This window comes from Natator depressus, chromosome 4 (assembly GCF_965152275.1).
Source record: "Natator depressus isolate rNatDep1 chromosome 4, rNatDep2.hap1, whole genome shotgun sequence".
Lineage (NCBI taxonomy): Eukaryota > Metazoa > Chordata > Testudines > Cheloniidae > Natator > Natator depressus.
In genome coordinates this window covers 116,759,385-116,776,235 of record NC_134237.1, presented here as the reverse complement: position 1 = coordinate 116,776,235, position 16,851 = coordinate 116,759,385, and the positions used below count along the sequence as shown (strand labels likewise).

At 41.8% G+C, this 16,851-nt stretch overlaps 1 protein-coding gene across 1 annotated transcript; it reads right to left on the bottom strand.

Annotated features, from left to right (window-relative positions):
* Nucleotides 1–8,439: 8,439 nt before the first annotated feature.
* On the bottom strand, nucleotides 8,440–14,120 carry S100P (S100 calcium binding protein P). The gene is made up of 2 exons (XM_074950150.1): nucleotides 13,917–14,120; nucleotides 8,440–8,589 (listed from the first exon to the last, which is right to left on the bottom strand). The coding sequence occupies exons 1-2, from the start codon at nucleotides 14,052–14,054 to the stop codon at nucleotides 8,440–8,442; spliced, it is 288 nt and encodes a 95-aa protein (XP_074806251.1). The 5' UTR covers nucleotides 14,055–14,120.
* Nucleotides 14,121–16,851: the final 2,731 nt, after the last annotated feature.

Genomic DNA, 16,851 nt, shown 5'->3' with positions numbered 1-16,851 from the left:
GCCTGAAGTACTAAATTTGCCTCATCTTCTCCTTTGAAGTAATTTTCTTCTGTATCTTCAGCCTGAAGAAATTAAATGTCCCTGAAGAGTCTGCTTGTGATTTCTCCTCCTCTTTAGAGAGCTTGTGCTGTTCCCTGGCAATACAAGTGCAGAGGTGCAGCTATGAGACTCACTCTGTGAAGCGCCCACTCGGGAATAGCAGGGCCTTACAGGGATAATACTTAATTCCTGCTAAAGCAGAAGAGATGACCTCCCATAACTGGGATTTGGAAGTGATGCTATGCTCAAGGTGTGGCTTCACTTCCAGCCCTGATCTCTTACTCTCAGCCAGTAGAGGCCAAGCTGTTTGGGAAGCAAAGGCAGCACTGTCTTGGGGCAAAGGGAAGGGAGGAATTTATTTCCTCACTCAAGACTGCCTACGCCTAAATGTGACACAGAAGAACAGTGCAGGGCACTTAGAATGATGTAGAAACAGTGTCTTTAGCGTATAACATTTTCTGTCACCTTTGTGACTCAGCATTTTGCATATTATTTACAATGACAAAAGTGAAATATTAATGAGTCTGTGGGGAACTAAGGTAGATCAGGGTCAACCCCGTTAACAAGGGATAATTGAGAAGTGCAATAGTGACACCTCCTTGCTGATTAAGGCATCAATAGACTCTAAAACAGTGGGTCTCAAACTTTTTTACTGGTGATCCCTCTCACATAGCAAGACTGAGTGCGACCCCCCTAATAAATTAAACACTTTTAAATATATTTAACACTATTATAAATGCTGGAGGCAAGCGGGGTTTGGGTGGAGGTTGAGAGCTCGCAACCTCCCATGTAATAACCTCATGACCTCCTGAGGGGTCCCGATCCCCAGTTTGAGAATCCCTGCTCTAAAAGCATTTTCATCTGATCCAATTTAGTCAGGATGGTAACTACATGTCAGTCACAGTAGGGGCCCTGAAATAAGGAACAATAGCAGGACCTTAACAGTTGCAATAAGGATCCAGGTGACTCTCTGAGAATTAAAGGAACAAGAAGGAAAGTTACTTTGTTACTGAAATGCTTCCAAAAGTCATATCTATCAAAAAGTGTGTAAGGTACGACCCCAGATTTAAACTATCTGCAAAATGAAGTCATTTTGCACAGCAAGGCTGAAACTATGCTGGCAGCAACTGCAAAAGCAACCTGGAGGTTATCAAGTGCTTGGCTCTCCTGGTGTTCAGTGGCCCTTACTGTGGTACTTCTGAAGAGGAATGTTGTAGTCATCTTGTGCTTCTGCCCAGGTGGATACCTAGTTATTTCTCTGCCTCCCTTTAGGAACCAGAGATATTTTGCTCTGTGTGTGTGCACCAGTCAGTTGCTGCCCTCAATTAACAATGCAGAGACCCCACTTCAGACTGTCTTAAAAAAAGAGAAAATGTTACTGGCAATTGCACCCAAATAGAAAGTTATAAAATAATGAAAAAAAAACAACCCACACTTTTAGGGATGCTATGGAAAGGGTCACTAGACAGACATTAAGCTTATTTACAGGCTATTCAATTATGTAGGCCTACAGCATATCGTTAGCTAGTTTCCTCTTTGAAGCTTGTCAGAGAGCTGTATGACATCCACCAAGAAATGAGGCTCTTAGAGAACAAGGGCTGGGTGCTTCTCAGACTTCAGACACTGGTTGCTAGCACAGCTCCAGCCCTAATGGAGGTGTGACCTCAGGTTTTTCATATTGGTGGAGGAGGAGCTGTGTTGAGTGGAAAAGGAAAATAGATGGTATAAGTCTAGGAAGGCAAGTGGAAACTTAGCCTGAAAGAGGATATTTAAGAAGGTAGTTACTAAATATTCTCCATAAATATTTTTTATCATTTTGCTTACAATAGTCCCTTGGAAGCACTGAAGCTGAAATCCTTACCAAAGATATTTTACTCTATTGGGTAAAACTTGTTTGTTAGTTTAGTCTTGCTGGAAATCTAACAACTTATTTTGTTTAGTAAACAGGGCAACCAAATAAAGCTCACCATAACTATAATTACTTGGTCTTGCAACACAGGCTTATGAAGAAGTTCAGTAGGTCATATCGGAGATCTACCAACCTTGACAATATCCCACTGAAGGTTTAAAACATCTACTGCAGCAGATAGGCAAAAGAGTAAAATTAAATTATTAGGATAATTAACTTCACTTCTAGTTGTAAGCTCTTTCAAAGAGTAGACAAGTAGTGAAATAAGCAGAAACATTTGGTTCATTGTCTAAAATAAAGACCATAAACTACTTTTCTTGACAAAACTATAGCTAAATAATGTCAGGTCTTTATTTTAGAGCTTTCCTACAACAGGACCCCTTCAAAAGAGAAGAAGTGGGAAGAAGGGCAAATCTTCAGAAGAAATAAGAGCCAGCCTAATCCCAGAACCAAACCCAATTTAAACATTTTATAGGGCATTGCAGGGTAACTATATCCCACCACAGGGCATCAATAGGGCAGCCCTCCAGTGATGGGCTGCACGAGTCAATAGAGTAGCCCTCCGGTGCCAGGCTACACAACCGAGTGGTCAGAGTCAATAGGGCAGGGCAGGCAGCCCTCATCATCACGAGCCCCAGAGCCCAGCAATAAGCTTGGGCCTTGCCGCCAGAAGGGAGCAGGCTGCCACCCAATAGTGGGGTTGACTGCCATGGGTACTCCACCAGGTCCCTGTCAGTGGCAAGTAGTCCCACCATTGGGTCAGGAGGGATCCCACCAAAACACACTGACTCTATATTCCCAGTACCACAACCGGTTCAATGTCTGGCTCCCCTGGGCTACTTCCTATCGTGTCTCCATGCTCTGTACTCTGCAGGTCCTCCATCTCCTTGGGAGTACTCAGAGGGCAAGACTTCCAGTAACTCCTACCCCTCTGTCATAAATATAAAGGGAAGGGTAAACCCCTTTAAAATCCCTCCTGGCCAGAGGAAATCTCCTCTCACCTGTAAAGGGTTAAGAAGCTAAAGGTAACCTCGCTGGCACCTGACCAAAATGACCAATGAGGAGACAAGATACTTTCAAAAGCTGGGAGGAGGGAGAGAAACAAAGGGTATGTGTGTCTGTCTATATTTTGTCTTTGCCGGGGATAGACCAGGAATGAAGCCTTAGAACTTTTAGTAAGTAATCTAGCTAGGTACGTGTTAGATTATGATTTCTTTAAATGGCTGAGAAAAGAACTGTGCTGAATAGAATAACTATTTCTGTCTGTGTATCTTTTTTGTAACTTAAGGTTTTGCCTAGAGGGGTTGGGTTCTCTATGTTTTGAATCTAATTACCCTGTAAGGTATTTACCATCCTGACTTTACAGGGGGGATTTTTTTTTATTTCTATTTACTTCTATTTCTATTAAAAGTCTTTTTGTAAGAAAACTGCATGCTTTTTCATTGTTCTCAGATCCAAGGGTTTGGGTCTGTGGTCACCTATGCAAATTGGTGAGGCTTTTTATCCAACATTTCCCTGGAAAGGGAGGGTGCAAGTGTTGGGAGGATTGTTCATTGTTCTTAAGATCCAAGGGTCTGGGTCTGTAGTCACCTAGGCAAATTGGTGAGGCTTTTTACCAAACCTTGCCCAGGAAGTGGGGTGCAAGGTTTTGGGAAGTATTTTGGGGGGGAAAGACGTGTCCAAACAGCTCTTCCCCAGTAACCAGTATTTGTTTGGTGGTGGTAGCGGCCAATCCAAGGACAAAAGGGTGGAATATTTTGTACCTTGGGGAAGTTTTGACCTAAGCTGGTAAAGATAAGCTTAGGAGGTTTTTCATGCAGGTCCCCACATCTGTACCCTAGAGTTCAGAGTGGGGGAGGAACCTTGACACCCTCATTGGCCTCAGTGGACAGCTGGGTGCTCTACAGGGCCTGGGGCTCCAGCAGCTTCTGCACAGAGACCTGCAACACACATGCATGCTCCTCTCCAATCAACCCAGACTGAGCTGGGCTGCCCTCTTTTATAGTCTGCCTCCTGTTGGAGCATGCCCAGTAAGGGCGAGGGGGTGTGGCCTCTTTGGCCTACAGGGTGTGGTTAACCCCTAAAGGGCCAGTGTGGGGTAAGTACACCCCATCCCACGGGGTGAAGTAAACTTCCCTCTACCTGATCAAAGTGATGTTCTGCTCCCTATTTGTGCAGCTACTTCACATATTCCCTGGTAGTGTCCTAGCAGGTCTGGTAATCTAATCTTAACACTCTGCTGCTTTGGCTATCACAGTCTCTGGGGCTTCTTCTGGGCAGGAAGCACAGAATGCATTCTGGTATAACTGTGGGTCCAAGTTGGGAGCTGATAGTACTGGGGAAGGCCCAGGGGTCAGGTGTATGGCGGGAGGTTAAAGTAACTTCATTGGAAACATTTTGGGGGTAAGAAGTACCTTGGGAAGGTAATTATATGGGGATGTGAGAATAGTATGTTAATTTTTCTTTATTCTTGGATCATTTCCTCTTTGGGCTCACTGAATGAGGAGCCATGAGTTGAATTTTCCATACTAAATTGAACTGAATATTTTGCACTGGGTTGCAGTTTTGCCCTATTACTTCCCCTTTCCCTGGTGTTGAGCATTCACATTTCCCAGTGACATGAGGCAGCTTTGTTGACTCTTCCCATATTACAGTGCAATGCCACAATGCTGAAAACACTTGTGTTTGTGTTTGATTTTACTACTGTGAGTAACCCCATTGAAATAATTGAATTACTCATGGTAATAAAGCTAAGTACATGCATAAGTGTTTGCAGGATGGGGACCCATGTCAGAATAAACAGTGTGCAGTAGTACTTAATTCATTTCAAAGCACATTTGAAGTGGCATGTAAAGGGATAGTTTGGATACTCTGCCATGGCTGTGAAAATATTGTAGCTTATCACAAGTCTGATAGTCTCTAGTAGATAGAGAACTAGTCTGGGACCTAGGAGACCTGGCTTCTATTCCCAACTCTGCCACTAGCCTGCTGGATGATGTTAGACAAGTCACTTTATCTGTCTGTACCTCACTTTTCCCAGCAGTAAAATGGGGATAATGATGCTTATCCTCCTTTCTAAAGCAATTTGAGATCTACTGATGAATACTTTAAGAGCTAGGTATTATTATTTAAACTGTTTTAAGTTCTTCCATTTTAAGGCTTTGGAAAAGGTTTATCTTTGTGCTGTTGTGGGCAGGGCTCATAAGACAAATCTCCTGGCTAAGGAGACGAGTGGTTTGTGTGTCAGCAATGTGTCCTGTGAAAGGTGAGTTGAAAATGGATGTCAATGAAGTTTAGAACCACACTACAGCACTCTTATGTAGTTCATTAATTGAGGCAGATATTTTAACCTAATGTCTGCCATTGGGCACCTAAATTCGGGCTGCTCCAGTTGGCTCAATAATGACACATTAAATTTTGAGCTTCTTGGGTAATAAAAAAGTTCCATTTAATGCCACTTATTGGTAAAAAGAAATTCATGATAACCACCAAATGCTACACTAAAACAAGGATAAAATACACTGAAATAAATTCAAGATAAATCAGTTGTATTTCAACAGCCACTATCTACTAGACTGCTGTAATTAATACATAATTTTCTATGTGTAATTTTGTTTTACCTATACTGGAGTAAGGACAATAGTGTTTTCTGGGTATGTGGATGTGTCAACAGGCTCCCCATGAAAGCGGTGTATAGTGTAGTAGGAAAGGATACAAGGATTTTATTGTACTAACAAGACATAAGAACCTGTGGGTAAGTCAACAGGAAGAGACATTTTAGTGTAAAACCTGAAAAGTATGGCTCAGACATCCTAAAAAGTTTGGAGCTGTCTAAGAAGGAGACAGGTCTGGAATCTGTGGATGGGTATGAATTTTGTACATTTTCATAATGCAGCAAAGCTTTCTTTGAGGAAATCAACCCCTTAGTTTAAAGCGGTTAACTGTTAATTCTACTTTAAGCGTGAGATTTGTTTGTGTGTTTGTTTTGTAGAGCTCTACAATACGTGGAGGCTTAACAAATTTATAGCCATGTAGGAACTTACCAATTATCTCAATGTTCTGCATTATGGTCACTTGCAGCTTCACATTGGTGGAAGGATAAAACTCAGTTCCTCCTGCTCTGAAAGAACAGGACTCTACTACTTGAGCTAAGTGAGAATTTTGATTTGTTCTTAGCAGTATAACACACAGTTGAGATGTGATTCCTTCCATTAGATGGCAGTGGAGCTGTGAGCGCTCTCTCCCAGCTCCCCGCTCAGTTCATGACAATAGTATTTCATTAGAATACGTGGGGAGGGATAGCTCAGTGGTTTGACATGGGCCTGCTAAACCCAGGGTTGTGAGTTCAATCCTTGAGGGGGCCATTTAGGGATTTGGGCCAAAAATTGGGGATTGGTCCTGCTTTGAGCAGGGGGTTGGACTAGATGACCCCCTGAGGTCCCTTCCAATCCTGAGATTCTATGAGTGATAGAAAAACAGCTTTAATGTATAATGCACACTAGGGGATCATTAATGTGCAGCAGCAAAGTCTACACAGACCACTTCATGTTCAATACGTTAGTGTGCTTTAGAAATCACCCACCCACCCCCATAGTGAGCATTGCTGCTAGGGTTGCCTTCTCAGACGTACAGAAAACCATGCCCCTGGCCTCTCTTCCCCACCTCATGCCAGCAGTGGTGCAGGTAGGGGGGTCTCTAACTTTCCCCACCTCCAACCGTACTGCAGGCCCCTGTGCCACAGGGGAGGAAGACAGCTCCACCTCCTGTCAAATCTACAAGCAGCCAGCCGGGAAGGCGGCCCCATAACAACAACCCCGCCCTGTCCCGCCCCAACCCCTTCCTCATCAAGATGGCAAGAGAGAATCCAGCTGGCCCTGGAGCTTGCTGGGAAGGAGTGGAAAACTCCAAGGGAGGCCTTTCTTTTAAAGGGAAGTCTCCGCTGAATATTTCTTCCCCTTTCACTCCTAGTGCTGGGTAGCAGGGAGAGAGCAAAAATAACCTGGCTCATCTTCACTGGCAACTGTCCAGGCAGAACAAAATCAGGCCAGGATGGTTAAAAACCCTAATTCCTTCACCATGTAGCCAAGCCCTAAGGTCGGTCTTGAAGGCAAAGTCAGCACTGCTTGAAGGGGAAGACGACGGCCAGGCAAAGGGAAGGATGTCAGACTTACAATGCAGCCAGAAAATAATTTTGTGTACCTACCCCTTTCTGCTCGTTTCCAAAGTTGATGCTTTGAGAGTTGCTATACAAATGTACATATCAAGCATTCAGCTTTTCTTCAGAACGGCTGTGGTTAGCACTGGTGTAATTAGTGCTGAAGTAGGATTTACTCAGGAAAGGTACACACTCAAGGACAGACAGTTCACCCTGTTAAAGCGCAGGCTTGGACTTATATGATTTGGGTCCTACTTCTGTGTCTGCCACTGACTTCCTGTGTGACCTTGGACCGGAGTTTCACAATAGTGCCTGGGCAAGTTTTTAGTTGCACTGTGCAGTCACAGCGATTCTACATACACAGTTCGGAAAATATGGCCCTAATCCCGCTGCACCTTAGTTTCCTCTTGTGTAAAATGGAGATAATACCTCACAGAAGAACTGAGAGGATAAATTCATTTTGTAACGTGCTTTGGATCCTCAGATGGAAGGACATTCAAAGTATTATTGTTCACCTGATACTTAGGCCTTGTTCAAATGAGAGAAGTTACACATGTTCTTTCCCACCCAATTGACTGAACAGCACTTTGGATCCATATACATAAGTCTTCGTCAATTGTTGGGGAGGCAACAGTCACAGTAATTTGGGTCTGGTCTACCCACAGTTTTTGTACCAATGCTATTATGCCATTCAGGGGGGTGGTTTTTTGTTTTTGTTTTTTCCATTTTTACTGACATATGTATACCATATCATCCCTAGTATGGATACATTTATACTGTCATAAAGGTGCCTTATACTGCTATAGCTTATTTCCCTTCCCAAATGGGAATAAGCTATCCTGGTAAAAGTACCTTTATACTGATATAACCACGTCCACATTAGGGAGGTTGTACCTCCTAGACCTTAACAATACTGATAGTGTTAAGGTGGTACATCTTGTGTGTGCAGATGAGCCCTTACCCTAAAATGTTGTAGGGGTAAGGCCTCAATAAATTGAGGCTCAGTGGATTATGGCACAACCAGTGCACCTCCAACAGCTGTTATCCTTAGGGGAGCTCTGGGATGAAATTCTCCATTAAGAATAAAATCAGAATTTTAAAAACAAAGGGGTGCAAACCACATTTTTTCCAGAGAGAGAGAGAGAGACCAATAAATATACGTAACGAGAATGCAAAACTAGCATTTTATTTGAAGGAGAAGAATCTTAACATGCAAGACAGGGAAGTAAACAGAGTATGATTAAACAGTATTTCAGTACATGGAGCAAATAAAGCGAGCAAAAACATTAGCATATGGAATACATCAAAAGACCAGCTTCTTATGAGCTGTTTTACATCATTTAGGTCCTTTCTGCTCAAAATATTTATGACAACAGCAAGTCATGGCTGCCACAAAGATGACAAATTCATTGAAGTCTACTTCAGAATCTCCATTTTCATCCAGACCCTTGAAGAGTTTGTCAACAGCTTCCTTATCTTTCACCGACTAAAAGAGAAAAGAAGCAGTCCATAGTGAGACATGGAATTTATTCTGAGGTCCTAAAAGCAGCAGCAAAATTGTAAGTTACTTGAACAATAGAAATGATGTGGTGTGGATCCAAACATCATAGTATCAGTGTCTGTAGGGTTTAGGGGCACTACCTGATCCCCGGTGAAGAAAGTGTTAACCTCAGCTCAGTTTCTTTGTACCTTTCCACAGGTGATTAAGGGACTAAATATAGATTCCTTGCTTGGGAGGCAGAGGGAGTAATATGTAGGGATGGGGGTGAAGAAAAGGGTTCCACCAACCAGATTGTTACAGAGCTGGGCTGAATCTAGAGCAGTGGTTCCCAAACTAGGGGCATTGCTTGTTCAGGGAAAGCCCCTGCTGGGCCGTGCCGGTTTGTTTACCTGCTGCATCTGCAGGTTTGGCCTATCGCAGCTCCCAGTGGCTGCGGTTCACCGTTCTTGGCCAATGGGGGCTGCGGAAAGCGGCGGCCAGCATGTCCCTTGGTCCGCGCCGCTTCCCACAGCCCCCATTTGTCTGGAGTGGGGAACTGCAGCCAGTGGGAGCCGCAATCGGCTGAACCTGCAGATGCGGCAGGTAAACAAACAGGCCCGGCCCGCCAGAGGCTTTCCCTGAACAAGCGGTGCCCCTAGTTTGGGAACCACTGATCTAGAGTCAACAGATTTCCTTTTCAGAGTAACAGCCGTGTTAGTCTGTATTCGCAAAAAGAAAAGGAGTACTTGTGGCACCTTAGAGACTAACCAATTTATTTGAGCATAAGCTTTCATGAGCTACAGCTCACTTCATCGGATGCTGTAGCTCACGAAAGCTTATGCTCAAATAAATTGGTTAGTCTCTAAGGTGCCACAAGTACTCCTTTTCTTTTAACAGATTTCCTGTTATTGTGTTTTGCTTCAGTTAACTTGTTTTGATTTCTGGTTAGGTTCCTTTAGGAAAAAAATCCTGGCTGACTTCCCCAGGGCTTTGTTTCTGCTGAATCATTCCACCAGCTCACAATAGGATATGCAGAACTTTGGAACTCCTGTTATGCTAATGCAGTGCTCTGTAATTTAATCAGGACAGTACTGTAACTTGTTGATCTTGTTGGAGAAAACAGAACAATACTTGGAAGACTATGGGGCCCAAATACTCCTCTCATTGAGGTCAATGCCAAAAGTTCCATTGGCTTCAAATGGAGCAGGTCCGTGGGTTCATAAAAGTTTTGTGTGTGTGCGTGCAAGCGCACGCACACTTAAAAGGTCTGTGACCCAAATCCTGTCATTAAATGTATACTTATATATATGGAATTAATAAATGCTGTAGCTATCAACAGATCTATAGGTGCATGAACTGTACCTGCTTTAAAAACATGTTTCATGGTCAAACTTGCATAATGCTAAAGATGCTAAACAAGATACTCCAACCCCAGCTAAAATCTTCACACCTGAATTTAAAAACATCCTTTTGCAGCCTGCTCTCCCCTGCCCTCGCCAAAAAAATCCTTAATAAAATACATGTGTTTGAACTATACTAGAAGGTCAACAAACAGGCTCCCAAGAGTGGGAGCATTAAAATAAGGCGTCTTCAGTGAGAACATCCTGTGTGCAGCCCCCACATGTGAATATTTTGGGATTGTCATCTTGAGTGTTCCAGCTGATCTAAGTGACTTGAACATGTTAGTCACGAGGAGCTGTGCACACACAAGGCAGACTCTGAAGCATTAGTAAAGTTAACTTTGCGTTATGGGATGAAAAAATAGTATCCTAGCCATGTCCTTTTGTTTTCAGCCTATCAGAATTTAAATTGACCAGCTTGTTTCAAACTGCCCACAACAATTCACCTCTGGCTGAGATTAAACATGACAATTTCCAGGCAAAAATAACTTATTTTGAGAGTGTTTTAAAGATTTTTTTGAAAAGGCTTACAACAGGTCTTGAAGCTTGAGTACAGCTGGGTGAATAATGGAGTTGGAGCCTTTGGTTCACTGGCCATTTCAAAAAGTCTCAAACAATGTGGTTAGGTTCAAACAAAATTGAAATGTTTTATTTTAATTTTGCCCATTTTAAAATGTTTTTGAATTTTTAAAATAAAATTCAAGAAAAAAATGTTTAGAAAAATGTTGAAATGAAATTTTTGATTTTTCAGATTTTTTAAAAATTAACAATGGAGCCAAATCAGCACAAATTCATGAAACATTTTGATTTTGAAAAATATGCATTTTTCACTTAAAAAAAAAAAAGTTTAGTTCTAATCTGAGCCCTGGCAATGATTTGTTACAATGAATTTAAGAGGATGCAGTTTTTATAATAAACAGAGGATGGCAATAGAGACCTATAAAATATAATTAACTAAAATAGTGTGGTTTTGTTGAAGCTAGATTTTATACATATATGAAATTATGTAAATATTGATCAGTTTTACTGTGAATTTTAAATACTTAGCTTCATTGAAATCTGAAGGGTTTGAAGAGTCAGAGTCTAATTAGTTCAATAGCCATTATTTTATTTTTCACTGATTTAATGTTAATTTTTTTTTTAATAAAATGAGGAATTATAACCTGAGATATGCCAAAAACTCAACCAGAAATTCAGGTTTGTGACTAGTCCTGGCTGAACAATATATGACACAAATTTTGTTCCTTTTTCTTTTTTCCAAATTATCCATAAACAGACTTAATTTTAAATTATTCAGTGAATTACTTGTGGACCCATGTCCATACCCAGGGTCCCCAGCGGGTTGTACTGGGGCAGCTAGCCTGCACTGAAGTCCATGCCACCTCATCCTCACTAGTATTATTACCCATGCTAGATTAAAGCTACCATGGATATGCCTACCTGTGCTACAGTTACACCTTAATTTGTTGTGTAGATGCACACAATAAAGCAGAGCTCTTGCAAATAACTGAAGCCCTGAGTGATGACTGAACATCACACATTGATCTTAGTGCTCTAAGAATGCATGCACAGTTATTTGGAAGTTCAGTGTTGGGTGTGCACAAAATGGAAGCCACTTTTTGAACATTTGGCCCTGGGCCGTGACAATTAATGGAAAAGAGTTTACATTTAGGCAAACAAATGTAACTCCTGTGAGGCACCAGAATGTGTGAAAGCAGAATTTGGCCCAACAGCTTTATGGAATTTTTAGTGATATAAAAGAAATGGAAACGATCAAGAATGAAAGTTATTATGACTTCGAACCAAGTAAAATTGTTATTGTACAAGTAAAGTGATGTGCAGTAAATAAGGAGAACCAATAATGGCAAGTGAAGTTAAACTTTTGCATTTACACCCTGGGAAGCTAACACACATTATGGGTTGTGATTTGAACATTTGTTAATTTGCAAGAAAGATTTTGTGAAATTTTTAAAATAAAAATATATTTTCTCTTCCAGAGTCTACCTCACTCATCTTTGCTGCTAAATATGAATCTTTCTTTTAAAAAAACCAAAACCAGTAAATCTGGAAAGTGAGTCTGAATACTGCAATAAGCAAGCCATAGTAGGGATTAAACTCAGCCCAGTTCAGCAAAACGTGCATTAGCCAACTTTATGCTACAGAGACTCGTGCAAGACTTCAACAGTCCCCAAATATGATATGACACTCGCCACAGCTACAGGCATGCAGTAGCTTGACCTAATGGGCCAAATTCTTCCCTTACATGTGCATGCCTTACTGTTTCAGCTCAGTGAGAACCAGGTGTCTAAATGTGAAGCCATGATTTCCCTTTACTGAATGAAGTTTGATAAAACAAGTCTGGATAATAGTCTAAAAATATATGAATGCAATTAAATGCAAGTCAAGTCACAAATTTTAGAAATGGATTATTGGTGGCGATGGCCAAGTTCAAACATATTATTTGGCGCTGCCTAGAAAATGATAGTACCGAGAGTGGAAATGTTTGTGTTTTCTGATTGAAAAGTCAAAAGACGTGAAATTTTTGGGAAGGGGAACTGAAGTGGAATTTTTCAGCTGCCAGGCTGGAAGGCTATTGTCAAGTTCAAAAAGTTGAAAAAAATGTGGCTACATTGGAACAAGAAGAGCCTTTCAGCCCAGCTGCTTGAGAACCAGAGAGCTGGGCCATTCAGCCTTTCTGGTCCTAGGGCAGGAGTGGGTGTGAGGGAGGTGGGGAGACAGAGTTTTCCAGCTCTCGGTCTCTCTGGACCCTAAACCAGGGGGGAGGTGGGGAGGCTGGGGGTCAGGGCTCTCTCTCTTTCCAGCCAGTGCTGGGACTGGGAGGCTGATAGCCGGAGGGCAGAGAGCCAGGGACCAGGTGCTCAGCCTCTGCAGCCCTTCTGAAAAGCATTTGTCAGACAGGAGCCTTCCAACAGGGAAGAAGGCAAGCTGTTATTTCGATTTTCCCAATGGAAAATTGAAATTTTTCATCAAAAGTGAAATTTTCCTCACAGGAAATTTCAGTTTTGTGGAAAAGGAGTTTTTAATTGGAAAATCATTCTGACAAAAATGTTCCAACCACCTCTAATGTTATCATTTTCTAGAAAATATCCTTTGAAACTTAATGTTTTTAAGAATGTCAAATATCTCATGATACCACATTGCAGAGCGTGCAATACTTGTCTACACTGGCACTTTACAGCGCTGCAACTTTCTTGCTCAGGGGTGTGAAACCCCTCCCCGCCGAGCGCTGCAAGTTTCAGCGCTGTAAAGCGCCAGTGTAGACATGCTACAGAGATAGATGAAAAATATTTAAGAGCACATTCTGATTATTTAACAATGCTGTTATCTGAAACATTTTCTTTAGTTCTTTCCCTTTATTTGTTATTAAGAAGGACACTTCACAGACAATTCTTCCAAGTTCATCTACTCTGTCCCACTGCTGCTTATATACCATACTTGTATACATGCTCAGATATCACAGTAAGAATTGTGGTATAAATGCCCAGACCAGGAGACTTCCCATTTGCTGTCATTATATTCAGTTGTTAGCATCACAATCCTTTTTCACAGCAGTTAATTGAGACATCATATGGGATTACGAATTCTGGTGGGGAATAAACAGCAGGAGCAGATGACTTCTGAAGAAGTAAATATTTTGTTTAAATGCCATTGCCCTGAAAACTAGAGAGTGAGGAATGAGAAATACAGAAAACCTGACAATTAGGATTTATTCTGACTACCACATTCAGTTCTGTGATCTGCCTTCACTTTCAAAGCCACATTGTCAGCATGATGCACAAGAAAAGGTCCCACACAACTTCTCTTAACAGTAATGATTTCTGTAGCCAATTCCCTGCACAAAGCACCAAAAATGTCTCTCTTCATATTGCTCTAAGTCTATTACAGAGAAACTATAGTGAACCATCACTTTACCGAGAGGAAGTTGGGTAGCTCTTTTTCCAGGAGGGTCTTTAGTTCTCCTTTGGTGAGGGTTTGCTTATTGCCTTCAGCCCTGGAATACTTGTCAAAGACAACAATGATCATTCCCATTGCAGTTTCCAGTTCAGACATCTTTGCTGCTGGCTTCTGGCTTCCTTCTTTGTGTGAATAGACTCTGCCCCTCCTTTAGAGAGTAGAGACTGAACAGGTTCTGGTGTGCTTTACATAGCTATCACATCTCATGATTACATCGGGAGTGGAGCCAGTTAGCAAATATCTACACCTTAAGCACCGCTTTTCATCATCTAGGTGCAGCTTGAAATCAAATTCCTTTGTAAAGAAATTCAGTTCAAAATTCAAGCTTTATCAGTAGGGCAGAGCTGGAACATTATACATTTATACATCACCATAAACCAGCCACTCCTTCAAGATTAAGTGTGAGTAAAAAGCTTAAATTGAATCTGTAAATGGCTAACAGCCCAACCCTTAAAAGAATGTATATTGGCCTGCAATGGTGAAAGAGCAGCAAATTACTTCCCATTCATTGCAATGGGTGGCTATAGAGACTCTGAGAGTTGCCATCTTTTTCAAACGACAACCAGCTGAGTTGCAGAGTTCTGATGTGTGCAAGGGCCTGGGCAGCAGGTTAATTGAACACAGACTGATATATTGCACTGATGATGCATAGACATCTGGGCCCTTGGACAGTGATGAGATTAATCTTTAAGTGTCATGAAACTGCTTAGTATTGGCTTACATCAGCATCAACAGAGAGTTTCTCTTTTGAACCTTACAGCAGCAGTATCACCCATTCTAAAAGACAAAATCACACCAAAACGTCATAGTCTTCAGTAAAAAGAAAAAGAGGACTTGTGGCACCTTAGAGACTAACACATTTATTTGAGCATAAGCTTTCATGAGCTACAGCTCACTTCATTGGATGCATGCAGTGGAAAATACAATAGGGAGATTTTATATACACAGAGAACATGAAACAATGGGTGTTACCATACACACTGTAACGAGAGTGATCAGGTAAGGTGAGCTATTACCAGCAGAAGAGAAAAAAAACAAAATAAAAACCTTTTGTAGTGATAATCAAGGTGGGCCATTTCCAGCAGTTGACAAGAACGTCTGAGGAACGGTAGGGGGGAAAAATAAACATGGGGAAATAGTTTTACTTTGTGTAATGACGCATCGACTCCCAGTCTTTATTCAAGCCTAATTTAATGGCGTCCAGTTTGCAAATTAATTCCAATTCAGCAGTTTCTCGCTGGAGTCTGTTTTTGAAGTTTTTTTGTTGTAATATTGCGACTTTTAGGTCTGTAATCGAGTGACCAGAGAGATTGAAGTGTTCTCCGACTGGTTTTTGAATGTTATAATTCTTGATGTCTTATTTGTGTCCATTTACACATTTGTGTCACAAACACCACCCTATACCGGAAACCTACTGACGGCTATACTTACCTACATGCCTCCAGCTTTCATCCAGACCACACCACACGATCCATTGTCTACAGCCAAGCTCTATGATACAACCGCATTTGCTCCAACCCCTCAGACAGAGACAAACACCTACAAGATCTCTATCAAGCGTTCTTACAACTACAATACCCACCTGCTGAAGTGAAGAAACAGATTGACAGAGCCAGAAGAGTACCCAGAAGTCACCTACTACAGGACAGGCCCAACAAAGAAAATAACAGAACGCCACTAGCCGTCACCTTCAGCCCCCAACTAAAACCTCTCCAACGCATCATCAAGGATCTACAACCTATCCTAAGGATGACCCATCACTCTCACAGATCTTGGGAGACAGGCCAATCCTTGCTTACAAACAGCCCCCCCAACCTGAAGCAAATACTCACCAGCAACCACACACCACACAACAGAACCACTAACCCAGGAACCTATCCTTGCAACAAAGCCCGTTGCCAACTGTGTCCACATATCTATTCAGGGGACACCATCATAGGGACTAATCACATCAGCCACACTATCAGAGGCTCGTTCACCTGCACATCTACCAATGTGATATATGCCATCATGTGCCAGCAATGCCCCTCTGCCATGTACATTGGTCAAACTGGACAGTCTCTATGTAAAAGAATAAATGGACACAAATCAGACGTCAAGTATTATAACATTCAAAAACCAGTTGGGGAACACTTCAATCTCTCTGGTCACTCGATTACAGACCTAAAAGTGGCAATTCTTCAACAAAAAAACTTCAAAAACAGACTCCAACGAGAGACTGCTGAATTGGAATTAATTTGCAAACTGGATACAATTAACTTAGGCTTGAATAAAGACTGGGAGTGGATGGGTCATTACACAAAGTACAACTATTTCCCCATGTTTATTCCCCTCCCTCCGCTGTTCCTCAGACATTCTTGTCAACTGCTGGAAATGGCCCACCTTGATTATCACTACAAAAGGTCCCCCCACCCCCACCCCTGCTCTCCTGCTGGTAATAGCTCATCTTAAGTGATCACTCTCGTTACAGTGTGTATGGTAACACCCATTGTTTCATGTTCTCTGTGTATATAAATCTCCCCACTGTATTTTCCACTGAATGCATCTGATGAAGTGAGCTGTAGCTCACGAATGCTTATGCTCAAATAAATTGGCTAGTCTCTAAGGTGCCACTAGTACTCCTTTTCTTTTTGTGAATACAGACTAACACGGCTGCTTCTCTGAAACCTGTCAAAGATAAGATAGATTTCCCAGTGCACTGGACTGTTTGCTGAAGTTATAGAATCTGTATGCATTGCTTATTAGAGGGTGAGGTTTATCTATATTTGCGTGTGAAAGACTCAATTCAGATCTGGTTAATGTCTAAAAGGTCATTCAGTTTCCATCGCCTGTGGTTAAATTCAGTTACCTCTTCTACTTAAATGCCAGCACCACCACGTGATTTTGTAACATG